Source organism: Oncorhynchus tshawytscha, linkage group LG25, assembly GCF_018296145.1.
Source record: "Oncorhynchus tshawytscha isolate Ot180627B linkage group LG25, Otsh_v2.0, whole genome shotgun sequence".
In the NCBI taxonomy this organism is placed as follows: domain Eukaryota; kingdom Metazoa; phylum Chordata; class Actinopteri; order Salmoniformes; family Salmonidae; genus Oncorhynchus; species Oncorhynchus tshawytscha.
In genome coordinates, this window is record NC_056453.1 from 7,941,957 (window position 1) to 7,956,532 (window position 14,576).

Below are 14,576 nucleotides of genomic sequence, written 5' to 3' on the forward strand. Positions count from 1 at the left end.
ATTTAAAAAATGCCTCCCATCCACACGTTCCCACCCTGACATTAGATGGGGGTGTCGGAAACCACATGTAAAGTTGCATGCAGCTGCGGCAGAGGACACACACAGAGGGCCAGGGAAGTGAGTGACTTCAAATCTCTACCACATTCACCTTCCCAAACGACATACCATACTTGGCATCAACCCACTGAAACCACTCAGGATGCAAAATAGCCTAGGGCGATCTGTTTGTTCAGATGATGCTTTTCACTGATTCTCTGGGTGGAGCCCCATTCACACACAGCATGGCTCATAGAATTACCAGTCTGACAAAGACAACATCTCAGAGGAATGCCCCTCAGTGTCCTGTCAGAACAGGTTCCAATAGGAAACAATGCCCATTGTTCTGTCTGACCTGCAGTGGATGAATGGTCAAAATAATAAATGTACGCAAACAAAACATGAGGAATAGTTCTCACATGATACTACATTCCTGTAGTAAAGGCCAAGAAATAAAACCGCTGTTCCTTGTTCCCACAGTGAAATGACAATGAATAACTGGGACATCTATGACAAACAAAGTTGCTCTGTTAGATGTACACGCCATAATGGAACGTTGATTCCATTCCAATTACACACTCATTCAATAGTAGCTTACGGGCTGTGGTACTGGCGGTCTGACAAAACAAGCTAAACAACTCATACCATTTTCTCGTAAGGTGTGGTGTAAGAATGTAGCACTGCAAGTGCAACAGTTCATTGCAACAACAAACCTCTAAATAACATTGTAACTCTGACCTGTCAAAATGAGCAGCAAGCACTCAAGCACCTCCGGTGCTTGGAAACCACTCATACATTAGTCAGTCTCAGTCCTAAACACACGGGTCCAATCTAATGAAAATAAAACAAGTATCATTATTTAGTCTTAATGCTAACAAAAGCATACAAGGTAACATGATTTTTATGAACCACGCTGGTCCTTACAGTAGACTACAGCAGGCTAGGCTGCGCCTAATATATATATATATATATATATATATATATATATATCTCACTGACACTGCAAAGGTGAACGACCGTGGACGCCACTGCCTACCTGAGCTTTAGGTTAGCCATGAATTCCTCCAAAGAAACGCTGTCCAGAAGAACAAAGTCAGCCTTTCCAAACTCCAGACTCTCGTGTTCTGCCATGTTGTATTTTGGTCCCCCAAAAAATATCGGGTCAGGGGAAAATATCTATATATTTTTTGATAAAAGAAAACTTCACTGTTTTGAAGCGAAGTGCTCCTCCGCCACACCAGGTAAACGATGGTGAGCTCGTCAGTCCACCGATTCAAGCGCTAAATGATCGATGAGCATGGTCTTCGTTCGTCTAATCAGCAGTATGCGTCATACATTGTTGTTTTTTTTACTCATTTTGAGTAAGCTGAACAAATAAGCACGCTAGGAAACGACACAAAACAGCCAAACTAAACCAATAGCAAAACGTATATCAATTTTTTTTTATCTCATTACTCTACCCGGTTTGAAAAAGTAATGGTTATTCCAGAATATGTATTCACATCCAGACTTGTTGCTTTCGGCGAGAAGATATGGTTACACTAACGCCTATCCATAGAGCCCTTTCCTTGAATTTCTCGTCTCGACTTTATACATACGAATAGAATCCCACCCGCCTCCCGACGCTCCTCCTTCTGAACGTGTCGGGTGTGTAAGTTTGAAAATATTACCCAAATCCCCCAAGACCAATAGTGAACAGTTTAGTACATTTCTCGGGGATGGCGAGTCATTTTGACGAGTTCTCCAAAGAAAATGCAGGTACGGTCATGGCCTCAAACGATGCCCTATAATGATACCATATAAGGAAACATTCATTGCCTACAATTTATCTTACATGCAGGCCTACCATTTGTGACATTGGGGACTTTGTGTGTGTCAAAAAATAATAAGATGTAAAAAGACATAGCCTAATAAAGATATAACAAATTGTTAAACTAACTCAACTCCCTGTCACAGAATTTGGACCACTATCTGACCATGTATGTGATGAGGATGAACATATGACAAAAACACTTCTAGTTTCTTGGAAGTAGGCCTACTGAACACTGCCAAACTCAAACTCAATACATAGGTTTACGAGAGACAGCTGATGCTGCGGTACAATCTGGTTTATCACTTCACTGATGCTGCTGCAATCTGCCTACTAATGGCAATTGTACACGCTAGTCTGCCATCTTGTGTTTCAGAGAGGTATTAATTTATAATATCTTACTACTGTACTGTAATCGTATTGAAATGCAGAAGGCCTGTCTTAGTGATATACAGTATCAACTAACACGTCATTTTACTCTGAACGTCACAGTCGGGAAGTATTTTTACTGGTGCCTTTTGCCTCTCGGCAGTTCCACTGTAAAGGAATCCGATTGGCAAACATTTTAAAGTGAACAAACAAAAACCACTCACTTAAAAGCTTAACAAACCAACTCTATGCACAAGAACTACTTTGAACAATTGAACACAAAAATCTTCACAAAAACACATTTCCTGGAATAACTGTGCAAATGCAAAGTTTGGTAACTGTTTTTTTTTTCTGTTTTTTTATGCACTCATAGCTTTGAATTAAGATGAAAAGCTGCCTGCAGAAAGAATGGGGTGTCAGCTTTGACATGACACCTAGAGTTTGAAAAAAACACATGGTTTGGATATTGTACTAGAGTAGTCGAAGTGGATTTTACATCGGGTAACAGAATTACATCATGGGTCCCTGATCTGTACTATACAGAAATGCATAATTATGGATATTAATATTATTCTCTTTATGGTGATGTATCCTGAATAAGTACACAAAGGTAGAAATATGCAATATCCTTATTTTGCATATTTGGTTATTCCACACACTGGCTATTATTGTATTGATCTCTGCTCCCAAACAAGACCACATTTGGTTGTTCCGGACCAGACCAAATCTGAAATAATCATAGACGTCTATGTTTCACAAGTTTGGACATCACAGTACAGTACAGCACAGCACAACAAAGCACAGAGTAGAGTTCCTTACAGTACAGTAGATATGTTCAGTACAGTATAATACAGTACATTATACTCTACTGTACTTTACTGTACTATACTGTTGTACTATACTTTTCTGTCCAAACATATGAAACATAGACGTCTATAAATGGTTCTGCCAGGGAGGACTGGCCAAATTTCAAGTACTTTGTAGCATCCATGGATGTCCGGTGTCGGTCGGTGCTCAGTGGGTGAGGATTCTTGTTACAGTAAATGAAAGAGGGTAGGTATCATGGTGGTTGGTGTCAGTAATAGCCAGGAGAGGTGACATGAGTGGAGAGAGCGAGCGAGAGAGAGAGCAGGAGAGAGAGAGAGAGAGGGACTGAGAGGGAGGGGTTGTCCAAACTGTTTTCACAGTCTCACTGTGACCACCAGATGACAAAAAAAAGCAAATAAAAAAAGTTATTAGCGGAACATAACAGTATGCCAGTTGGAGGACAGTAGCAGGTGACCTAACTGTGGTTTATGACTACTACGATTTCCCATTGTAGCTAATTAAATTACAGTAATTCCTTTACCGATTTGGTTACAGAATTAAGAGTTTTAATCACATAGTAATTTATAAACAAACTTGATATCAGTAAAAATACTTTAACGAATTGGTAGGTCTACCTCTACTTGTTACTACAGTCAATTTTCATTATCCTCCTTCCTCATGAGGGAGAGAAATGAGAAAATATCTTAAAGATGTGGGGTTTTGTAATGGAATTACAAGGCACAAGGCAATGTTTCTTACACTTTCAGAGGACAAATAATTTCTTCAAAACTAAATATGTCTTGATATTATACTGGACAAAAATATAAACACAACATGCAACAATTTCAACGATTTTACTGAGTTACAATTTATAGGAGGAAATCATTGAATTGAAATAAATTCATTAGGCCCTATGGATTTCACTTGGCCCAAATTTGAGCAAATTTATTTTGAGAAATAAGCTTTTTATGCGACTGGAACATTTCTGGGATCTTTTATTTCAGCTCATGAAACATGGGACCAACACTTTACATGTTGCATTTATATTTTTGTTCAGTGTAGTTTGCAGGGGACTTTACTTCAACATTATTGTGTTTTGATGTATTTCTAATACCTTTTTAAGACTGTTTCTGGTAGATGCTTAAGACACCTTCTCCACTTGTTTGGCCAGAAAACAAATCCTTTAAAGTTTCATCATCTAATATTCCAGGAATTCCTTAAATAATGTGTCTTTAACATTATAGTTTAGTTTTCTAATTTCTTATTTTTGAAGTAAAAATAGTTTTTGCATCACATATGACCTACATACATAGAAATCAGCCAAGACCCCAGAAAAAAATTGTAGAGCTCCACAAGTCTGGTTCAGCAATTTCCAAATGCCTGAAGGTACCACGTTCATCTGTACAAACAATAGTACACAAGTATAAACACCATGGGACCACGCAGCCATCATACCGCTCAGGAAGGAGACGCGTTCTATCTCCTAGAGATGAACGTACTTGGTGCGAAAAGTGCAAATCAATCCAAGAACAACAGCAAAGGACCTTGTGAAGATGCTGTAGGAAACAGGTACAAAGTATCTATATCCACAGTAAAACGAGTCCTATATCAACATAACCTGAAAGGCAGCTCGGCAAGGAAGAAGCCACTGCTCCAAAACCACCATAAAAAAGCCAGACCGTACTTTTTAGAGAAATGTCCTCTGGTCTGATGAAACAAAAATAGAACTGTTTGGCCATAATGACCATCATTATGTTTGGAGTTAAAAGGGGGAGGCTTGCAAGCCGAAGAACACCATCCCAACCGTGAATCATGGGGGTGGCAGCATCATGTTGTGGGGGTGCTTTGCTGCAGGAGGGACTGGTGCACTTCACAAAATAGATGACATCATGAGGGAGGAACATTATGTGGATATATTGAAGCAAAATTTCAAGACATCAGTCAGGAAGATTAAAACTTGATCGCAAATGGGTCTTCCAAATGGACAATGACCCCAAGCATACTTCCAAAGTTGTGACAAAATGGCTTAATGACAACAAAGTCAAGGTATTAGAGTGGCCATCACAAAGCCCTGACCTCAATCCTATAGAAAATGTGTGGGCAGAACTGAAAAAGCGTATGCAAGCAAGGAGGCCTACAAACATGAGCTCTGTCAGCAGGGATGGGCAAAAATTCACCCAAATTATTGTGGGAAGCTTGTGGAAATCTACCCAAAACATTTGACCCAAGTTTAACAATTTAAAGGCAATGCTACCAAATACTAATTGAGTGTATGTAAACTTCTGACCCACTGGGAATGTGATGAAAGAAACAAAAGCTTAAATAAATAATTATCTTCACTATTATTCTGACATTTCACATTCTTAAAATAAAGTGGTGATCCTAACTGACCTAAAACAGGGAATCTTTACTTGGATTAAATGTCCGGAATTGTGAAAAACTGAGTTTAAATGTATTTGGCTAAGGTTTATGTAACCTTCCGACTTCAACTGTTTATACATATAAATACATATACATACATATCTTCTTTTTTAAATATATATTTTCCTTGATTACACTACAACCCTACCAATTGGAGCAAACTAGTGAACAACCACGCTTAGGCCTGTATTTCCAGCTTATACATACTATATGCCTTTTATGGACACAGTCTATTTCACAATAGTTCTATTTTGTTTGTTTTTACTGTCCTTCTTCTACCCTCAACCTCTCATCTATTTCTGATGCCCATCCCGGTTTGACTTCCATTTGCCATATCTTTCAAACTGTGCTCTTTCACAACGCTCTTAATTAACCTATATAGGTTTTTTTTGCATTACTACCCCAAGTTTGCATTATGCCGGGTAAAAAATGACCCATATACATTTCTCATGGAATTTGATAGGAACCTTTCATCCTCATACATTTTTCCTGTCAGGAATATATTTACAGTGGACAACACATCTACAGTCAACAATTTCACAATATTGGAAGACAATTTAGTTCATCTTGATACATGTAAGTATTGTACAAAAAGATTCTCACAAAACATTTGATGTCTTCAGATAAAAAATATTCCATGACTTTTGCATGTCAAAAGTTAGAGAGAAATGTGTACTATATAATAATAATAATCTATCTAGCCTGATCTTGATCTTAGCCAGCTAGCCATGCAGCTAGTATAAATTAGTCTGTTTGTCTGATATAATTTCGTCCACAAAAAAATTTAATCAGCCAGCTAATCAGAGAGAGGGGGGTGGGGATAGGGGAGTAGTTGGGAGATGACTAAGAGTATCCGTGTGGCTAAATTTAAGCCTTGTCCTATCTTTATATTGTTTTTTTTTTTTTTTTTTTTTTTGATCCCAGGCCCCCATCCCAGTAGGAGGCCTTTGGTAGGTGTTCATTGTAAATCAGAATTTGTTCTTAACTGACTTGCCTAGTTAAATAAAGGTTAAATAAATCAATACAAATAAAATGCCCCCAAAAAGGTCTGTGCACAGCCCTGAATCTTTTCATCAAGCTTCTAAACAGAAAAATCTGGAACAATTGTGCATTTTGTGATAAATTCGCACCAAATTTGGCATGGCGATAGATTCATGGAAAATGTTTACATTTTAGTATATTTAGCAGACACTAGAGTAACTTACAAGAGCAATTAGGGTTAAGGTCCCTAATAAATTTGGAACAGAGGTATGTTTATGGACCCTGAGAAGATGTAGATATGGCACCACCCCAGATTTGTGTGGCTCAGTTGGTAGAGCATGGCACTTGCAATGCCAGGGTTGTGGGTTCGATTCCCACAGAGGGCCAGTACAAAAACAAATATGAAGATGTATACGCTCACTACTGTAAATTGCTCTGGATTGCCTGAGAGACCGGCCCATTCAACATCACCAGCTGTCATCATCGGCAGCTCTATGGTGAGAAACATCTCGGTTCCCAATGCAAAAACCCTGTGCCTCCCAGGAGCACAAGGCTGCTTTCGACTGTTCTACGGCAGATGCCGGGAGCTGACACTGTCGTAGTCCATGTGGGGTCAAATGACATCAGGAGGGCTAGCTTGGAACATCTGAAAATGTATTTTAAAGAACTGATTTTAGTATTTAAAGATTCAAAAAATGGTCAATCATTTCAGGTCCAGTACCATCGTTGGGTCGCCGCGGGTGTGACAGATTAAGCAGGCTACTGGCATTACACATCTGGCTAAAAGATTACCGTTGCTCTGCTGGAATCACTTTTATAGATAACTTTGACTCCTTCTGGAAACAGAAGATGCTCTACAGGAATGACGGAGTCCATCCAAATCATCTTGGCTCCTCGACTCTGTCCACGCATTTCAAGGCTGCTTTGAAACAATGACATCAATGACCCAAGACCAGCTCAGTTAATCGCTACCATTGTTATGAGTCATCATAATGCTGCATCAAATGTACATTATCCTAGGGGTGTTGGCTGACAATGTGAGTAACTTAAATTATGTCTCCCTAATTGCCCTGAATACCTCTGTTGTAAATACTGTAGAAGTAATATGGCTACAGGTTAATCTGCCTCACCTTAAGGACATTCTTGTGGGTAGCTGCTCTAGACCACCAAGTGCTAACAGTCAGTTTCTGGATGACGTGTGAAATGCTTGATAATGTATGTGATATCAACAGAGAAGTATATTTTCTGGGTGATTTAAATATTGACTGGCTCTCATCAAGCTGCCCAATCAAGAAAAAAAACATCAAACTGTAACCAGTGTCTGCAACTTGGTTCAGGTTGTCAGGCAACCTACCAGGGTATTTACAAACAGCACAGGAATGAAATCACCAACATGTATTGATCACATCTTTACTAATGCTGCAAACATGTAAAGCAGTATCCAAATCCATAGGATGTAGTGATCACAATATAGTAGCCATATCTAGGAAAACCAAAGTTCCAACGGCTGGGCCTAATATAGAGTATAAGAGGTCATACAATAAGTTTTGTAGTGATTCATATGTTGATGATGTTAAGAATATTTGCTGGTCTGTGGTGTGTAATGAGGAGCAACCAGACGCTGCACTTGACGCATTTATGAAATTGCTTTCTCCAGTTACTAATAAAAATGCACCCATTAAGAAAATGACTGTAAAATCCCCTTGGAAAGATGAGGATTTGAAAAATTGTATGCTTGAGAGGTATGAGGCAAAAGATATGGCAAATAAATCTGGCAGCCCAACTGATTGGCAAACGTACTTCAAATTAAGATTTTTTTTTTTACTAAACTAAATAAAAATAAACTATACTATGAAACAAAACTAAATTATACAAAGAGTGATAGTAAAAAGCTTTGGAGCACCTTAAATGACATTTTGGGAAAAAAGGTTAACTCGGCTCCATCATTCTTTGAATCCGATGGCTCATTCACAACAAAACCGACTTATATTGCCAACTACTTTAATTACTTTTTCATTGGCAGGAAAAACAAACTTAGGTATGACATGCCAGCAACAAACGTTGACACTACACATCCAAGTACACTACCGGTCAAAAGTTTTAGAACACCTACTCATTCAAGGATTTTTCTTTATTTTCACTATTTTCTACATTGTAGAATAATAGGGAAGATATCCAAACTATGAAATATCACATATGGAATCATGTAGTAACAAATAAAAATATATTTGAGATTTGAGATTCTTCAAATAGACACCCTTTACCTTGACAGCTTTGCACATGCTTGGCATTCTCTCAACCTGCTTCACCTGGAATGCTTTTCCAAAAAGTCTTGAAGGAGTTCTCACATATGCTGAGCACTTGTTGGCTACTTTTCTTTCACTCTGTGGTCCGAATCATCCCAAACCATCTCAATTTGGTTGAGGTTGGGCGATTGCGGAGGCCAGGTCATATGATGCAGCCCTCCATCATTCTCCTTCTTGGTCAAATAGCCTTTACACAACCTGGAGGTGTGTTGGGTAATTGCCCTGTTGAAAAACTTGGTCCAAACCAGATGGGATGGCATATCACTGCAGAATGCTGTGGTAGCCATGTTGGTTAAGTATGCCTTTAATTCTAAATAAATCACTGAGTGTCACCAGCAAAGCACCACTACACCATAACACCTCCTCCTCCATGCTTTACGGTGGGAAATATACATGCGGAGATCATCCATTCACCCACACCGCATCTCACAAAGACACGGAGGTTGGAACCAAAAATCTCCAATTTGGACTCCAGACCAAAGGACAGATTTCCACCTGTCTAATGTCCATTGCTCGTGTTTCTTGGCCCAACCAACTCTCTTCTTCTTATTGGTGTCCTTTAGTAGTGGTGTCTTTGCAGCAATTCATCCACGAAGGCCTGATTCACACAGTCTCCTCTGAACAGTTGAAGTTGAGATGTGTCTGTTACTTGAACTCTGTGAAGCGTTTATTTGGGATGAAATTTCTTAGGCTGGTAATTCCAATTAACTTATCCTCTGCAGAAGAGGTAATTCTGGGTCTTCCATTCCTGTGGTGGTCCTCATGAGAGACAGTTTCATCATAGCACTTGATGGTTTGTAAAGAAACTTTCAAAGTTCTCAAAATTTTCCGTATTGACTGACCTTTCTCTGTCGTTTCTCTTTCGTTTCTCTTTGCTTATTTGAGCTGTTCTTGCCATAATATGGACTTGGTTTTATACCAAATGGTGCTATCTTCTGTATACGCTCCCTACCTTGTCACAACACAACTGATTGGCTCAAATGCATTAAGGAAAGAAAGAAATTCCACAAATGAACTTTTAACAAGGCACACCTGTTAATTGAAATGCATTCCAGGTAGCTGGTTGAGAGAATGCCAAGAGTGTGCAAAGCTGTCATCAAGGCAAAGGGTGGCCATTTGAAGAATCTCAAATATAAAATATATTTTGATTTGTTTAACACTCTTTTGGTTACTACATGATTCCATATGTGTTATTTCATAGCTTTGATGTCTTCATTATTATTCTACAATGTAGAAAATAGTATAAATAAAAACCCTTGAGTGAGTAGGTGTTCTAAAACTTTTCACCAGCAGTGTATATATATCTGACCAAATTATGAAAGACAAGAATTGTACTTTTGAATTCCATAAAGTCAGCGTGGAAGAGGTGAAAAAATGATTGTTGTCTATCAACAATGCTAAGACACAGAGTCTGACAGTCTGGATGGAAAATTACTGAGGATAATAGCGGACGATATTGCCACTCCTATTTGCCACATATTCAATTTAAGCCTACAAGAAAGTGTGTGCCCTCAAGGCGTGGGTGGAAGCTAAAATAATTCCGCTACCAAAGAATAGTAATGCCCCCTTTACTGGCTCAAATATCCGACCAATCAGACTGTTACCGACCCTTAGTAAACTTCTAGAAAAAATTTGAATAGTTCTAAATATTTCCAAAACTAAAATCATTGTATTTGGGACAAATCATCACTAAACCTAAATCTCAACTGCCTCTCGTGTGGAAATTGAGCAAGTTGAGGTGACTAAACTGCTTGGAGTTACCCTGGATTGTAAACTGTCATCGTCAAAAATATTGATACACCAGTAGCTAAGATGGGGAGAAGTCTGTCCATAACAAAGCGCTGCTCTGCCTTCTTAACAACACTATCAACAAGGCAAGTCCTACAGGCCCTAGTTTTGTCACACCTGGACTACTGTTCAGTCTTGTGGCCAGGTGCCACAAAGAGGAGAGTTAACATTAATGACATGCATGTCAGTCTCTCAAAGTGGAAGAGAGATTGACTCCATCACCAGTTGTTTTTGTAAGAGATGTTGACATGCATACCCCACAAGACATGCCACCAGAGGTCTCTTCACAGTCCCCAAGTGCAGAACAGACTATTGGAGGCGCACAGTACTACATAGAGCCATGACTACATGGAACTCTATTCCACATCAGGTAACTGATGCAAGCAGTAGAATCAGATTTTTTTTTAAACAGGTAAAAAATACACCTTATGGAACAACGGGGACTGTGAAGAGACACACACAAAGATAGATGCATGCATACGCATGCATTGTGATATTGTTGTATGGTGGTATCAAATTTTTTAAATTGTAGATATGTAGGGGTATAATAATGTTATATGATGTACTATTTTATATTTTGTTTTACATGTAATGTAAGTGCTTTAATATGTTTGGACCCCAGGAAGAGTAGCTGCTGCCTTGCCTGCAACTTGAAACCACCCTTGGCCAAAGACGGAATATCTTTTTGGTCTAATGGTCAAGACGTTTGCTTCCGGGAGTGGGAGACTAGTGTTCAAATCCTACCAATAACATGAGTATGTACACAAATGTCTACTAAAGCTACTTTGCAATGCCCATATCAGGAGCAAAAGCAGACTAAATACAGCCGTAACTGGGAAAATATCGCAGCCATTAGGTTGGAATAGTTCACAATTGCTGTGGACAATCTTTTACTTTCAAATAGTTTCATGAACAAAGGTATTTAACACTAGTTTTTCTAATTCCAGCTAATTTACTAGTGACTTGGACCTGACACCCTGTATTCAATTTTATGGTGTAGATCAGATGTTAGATGTACACATGGGTCTCAAAACTATAACATACAGTATAACATCTAGCCTAATTTGGGTTAAAGGCATTTTGTCTAATCTAAATATTTTCGGTGTACATGAATCTACCTCTGACACATTCGATGCTGGTCTACTCATTCTCTCTCCTCTCTGTCTCTTGCTGCGTGTGTGACTGCTTTCCAAAACCACTCCTCTTCCCTTCCTCTGTTAGTGGCCATCTGCTTGCAGGCCCAGGCCCACTGGCAGAAAAGACAGATCACTTCCATGATGTGATCTGTGTCTGGATGTGTGTTTGTGAGAGATATGGGAGCAAAAATTAGCCTATGCATTCTTCAGTAGCAAAGACAAAGGAAACAAATCATAGTGTGTGTGAAAAAGAAAGTAATCAGTTGGTGACAATATTAATCTTGTTAATTTTCAATCTCCTTTTTCTCATTAGAGATTCACAGGCAGCTTTGTGAAAGAAAAGCTTTTAAGAGTAGAATCTGGAGACTATTCCAAAAGTTTGAAGATAAGTTTAACATTGTGATTAAAATTAGGCCTTTATCAATGTGTGGATTTATCATTGTGAGGAGGATCTGCTCTCCCACAATAGGCCTAACTAACATGTTTCCACCACACTCCCTCTTTTCAGTTTTTCAGATGAGGAGATACTGTACATGAGGAAGCTTTCATTATACTAGATGGCTCCACTCATGCTATGCTGTTAAAAAAAATATGCCTCAGTGGAGCTCACAGCGTTTCCCATGTATAATTCCCAAATAATACATATTTAAAAATCTTTACATACACACAAAAAGCTTATTTCTCTCATATTTTGTGCACAAATTTGTTCACATCCCGTTTGTGATAATTTCTCTTTTGCCAAGTTAATCCATCCACCTGACATCTGTGGCATATCAAGAAGCTGATTAAACAGCATGATCATTACACAGGTGCACCTTGTGCTGGGGACAATAAAAGGCCACTCTAAAGTGTGCAGTTTTGTCACACAACACAATACCACAGATGTCTCAAGTTTTGCAGACTGCAGGAATTTCCACCAAAGCTGTTGCCAGAGAATTTAATTATAATTTCTCTACCACGTCGTTTTAGATCATTTGGCAGTACTTCCAACCGGCCTCTCAACCGCAGACCACGTGTAACCACTTCAGCCCAGGACCTCCACATCCGGCTTCTTCACCTGCGGGATCATCAGAGACCAGCCACCCGGACAGCTGATGAAACTGAGGAGTATTTCTGTCTGTAATAAAGCCCTTTTGTGGGGAAAAACTCATTCTTATTGGTTGGGCCTGTCTCCACAGTGTGCCACTCAAGGACATTGAGACAAAAACAGACAAATGTAACTAAGGCTGGGAATGTCTTGTCAATACAATCAAACTAGCACAAGTCAGTCATAATGTGGCAAATAGGCTAGCGTATCTATTTATGTAGCAAGCTAAAAACACAGAGCCTAACATTAGATAGCAGCTAGCTAGATAGATAGATAGCTAGCTAGCTAGGAGGATGTCATGTCATTGGAGAAGTGGGTGTGTGACTGACTTTTTTCGCTCATATCGTTTTTCGGTGGCTACATAGCTATAGATGCAGGTGTCATTACTAGCTTGCTATGCTGAACTTGAATGACTGTTATTCAGTTAGAATATCTCTTGGGTTCGCAAATTCACTCTGACTATCTACTCCGATTTCAGAGCACTCTCATCCGAGTGTGCCAGAGCTCTGAATTACTGATGAATTTAGGAACGCGCAACATCCGGTGAATATGACCGGTGTCAGTAAACGTAGGCAAAAAAAAGTCATAGTTAGTCACGAACACTCTAGATAATATGTAAACATCATAACCAGCTCTGCTAGGGTGAGTAAAATGGTCAGAGTTAGGTGTTCTCTCATTTGTGTCTGGAAGTAGCTAACTAGCAAGCTAGCCAACTATAGCCAGCTTGAGTGCTTGGTTGGGACAAGCATGCATTGGCAGGCAAGCTGCAGTGCAGAAGGACGAGTAGGTCACTATTCCTCATCGTCTATCAGTACAATGTTGACCACCAACTAGCTGAAAAAGTTTGAGAGGGTTTATTTAAATGTTCCCCTTTTAGATTTGAGCTCATCTTACTCTGGCTAACATTTGTTGTTGATGTGCATAACAGAGAGAGCCTACCTTTTAATGGTTGTTTGCTCAATAGGACTATAAAGTTCCCAAATGTAAGAGGACTCTTGTGGTTTTGACATATTTTCAGAAATCTATTCAGGTGTATTTTGTGGCTTTTGGTGAATGCGTTCTAATGATCTAAAGTTGTGCTGTTGCTCCTGCCTGTATATACACAGTCCAGTTGAAAGTGAATTATGGAAGGCCGTGTGGCAAATGTGCAATTTGCATAAAGCGCTACTGAAGCTACTGAAGCTACTGAAGCTACTGAAGCTCCTGGATGTTTTTTTTGTTTTATTTACTGAAATGTCAATTAATTGTATAAACGCACGGCCACTTTGCCACTCTATATTGCGATAGAATTTTCACAAACGCCTTAGAATATGTCCTTCCCCAACACTAAGAATTGAAAATGACCATATCTAAGCGCTCCCTTAGAAAATGTTTTTAAATAGTGTCATATTGTGGTATGAACAGATTTGGATAAGATTTCGTGTTGCTAAAATGCTGTCATTTCCACTTTAAATTTGAAAAGCATCACAGGACTCTACGCTGATATTTTTTACAAGAAGCACATGTGCTCCTAAGTTGATTTATTTTTTTTGCACACAAATACATTTAGGAACAAACTAGAAGCTGTTGTGGGAAAAGTACACAATTGTCATACTTGAGTAAAAGTAAAGATAACTTAATAGAAAATGACTCAAGTAAAAGTTAGTCACCCAGTAAAATCCTACTTGGGTAAAAGTCTAAAAGTATTTAGTTTCAAATATCAAGTCAAATTTTATTTGTCACATACACATGGCTAGCAGATGTTAATGCGAGTGTAGCGAAATGCTTGTGCTTCTAATTCCGACAATGCAGTAATAACCAACGAGTAATCTAACCTAACAATTCCACAACTACTA

The 14,576-nt window shown here is 38.9% G+C and overlaps 1 protein-coding gene across 3 annotated transcripts in view; it reads right to left on the minus strand.

The window, feature by feature from the left end:
* LOC112224153 (unconventional myosin-Id) overlaps nucleotides 1–1,660 on the minus strand; it is a 124,148-nt gene extending 122,488 nt beyond the window's left edge. Inside the window, exons 1-2 of one of the 3 annotated variants that reach the window (XM_042305907.1) lie at nucleotides 1,073–1,656; nucleotides 775–867 (exon numbers count right to left, since the gene is read on the minus strand). Coding sequence is in view for 2 of the 3 variants with exons in the window: in XM_042305906.1 (XP_042161840.1) it covers nucleotides 1,073–1,167 (95 nt within the window). In the remaining variant the exon portion in view is untranslated. Of the gene's footprint in view, nucleotides 1–774; nucleotides 868–1,072 lie in introns of all 3 variants that reach the window. The other 2 variants (XM_042305906.1, XM_042305905.1) reach the window with 2 other exon arrangements.
* Between the last annotated feature and the right edge of the window lie 12,916 nt (nucleotides 1,661–14,576).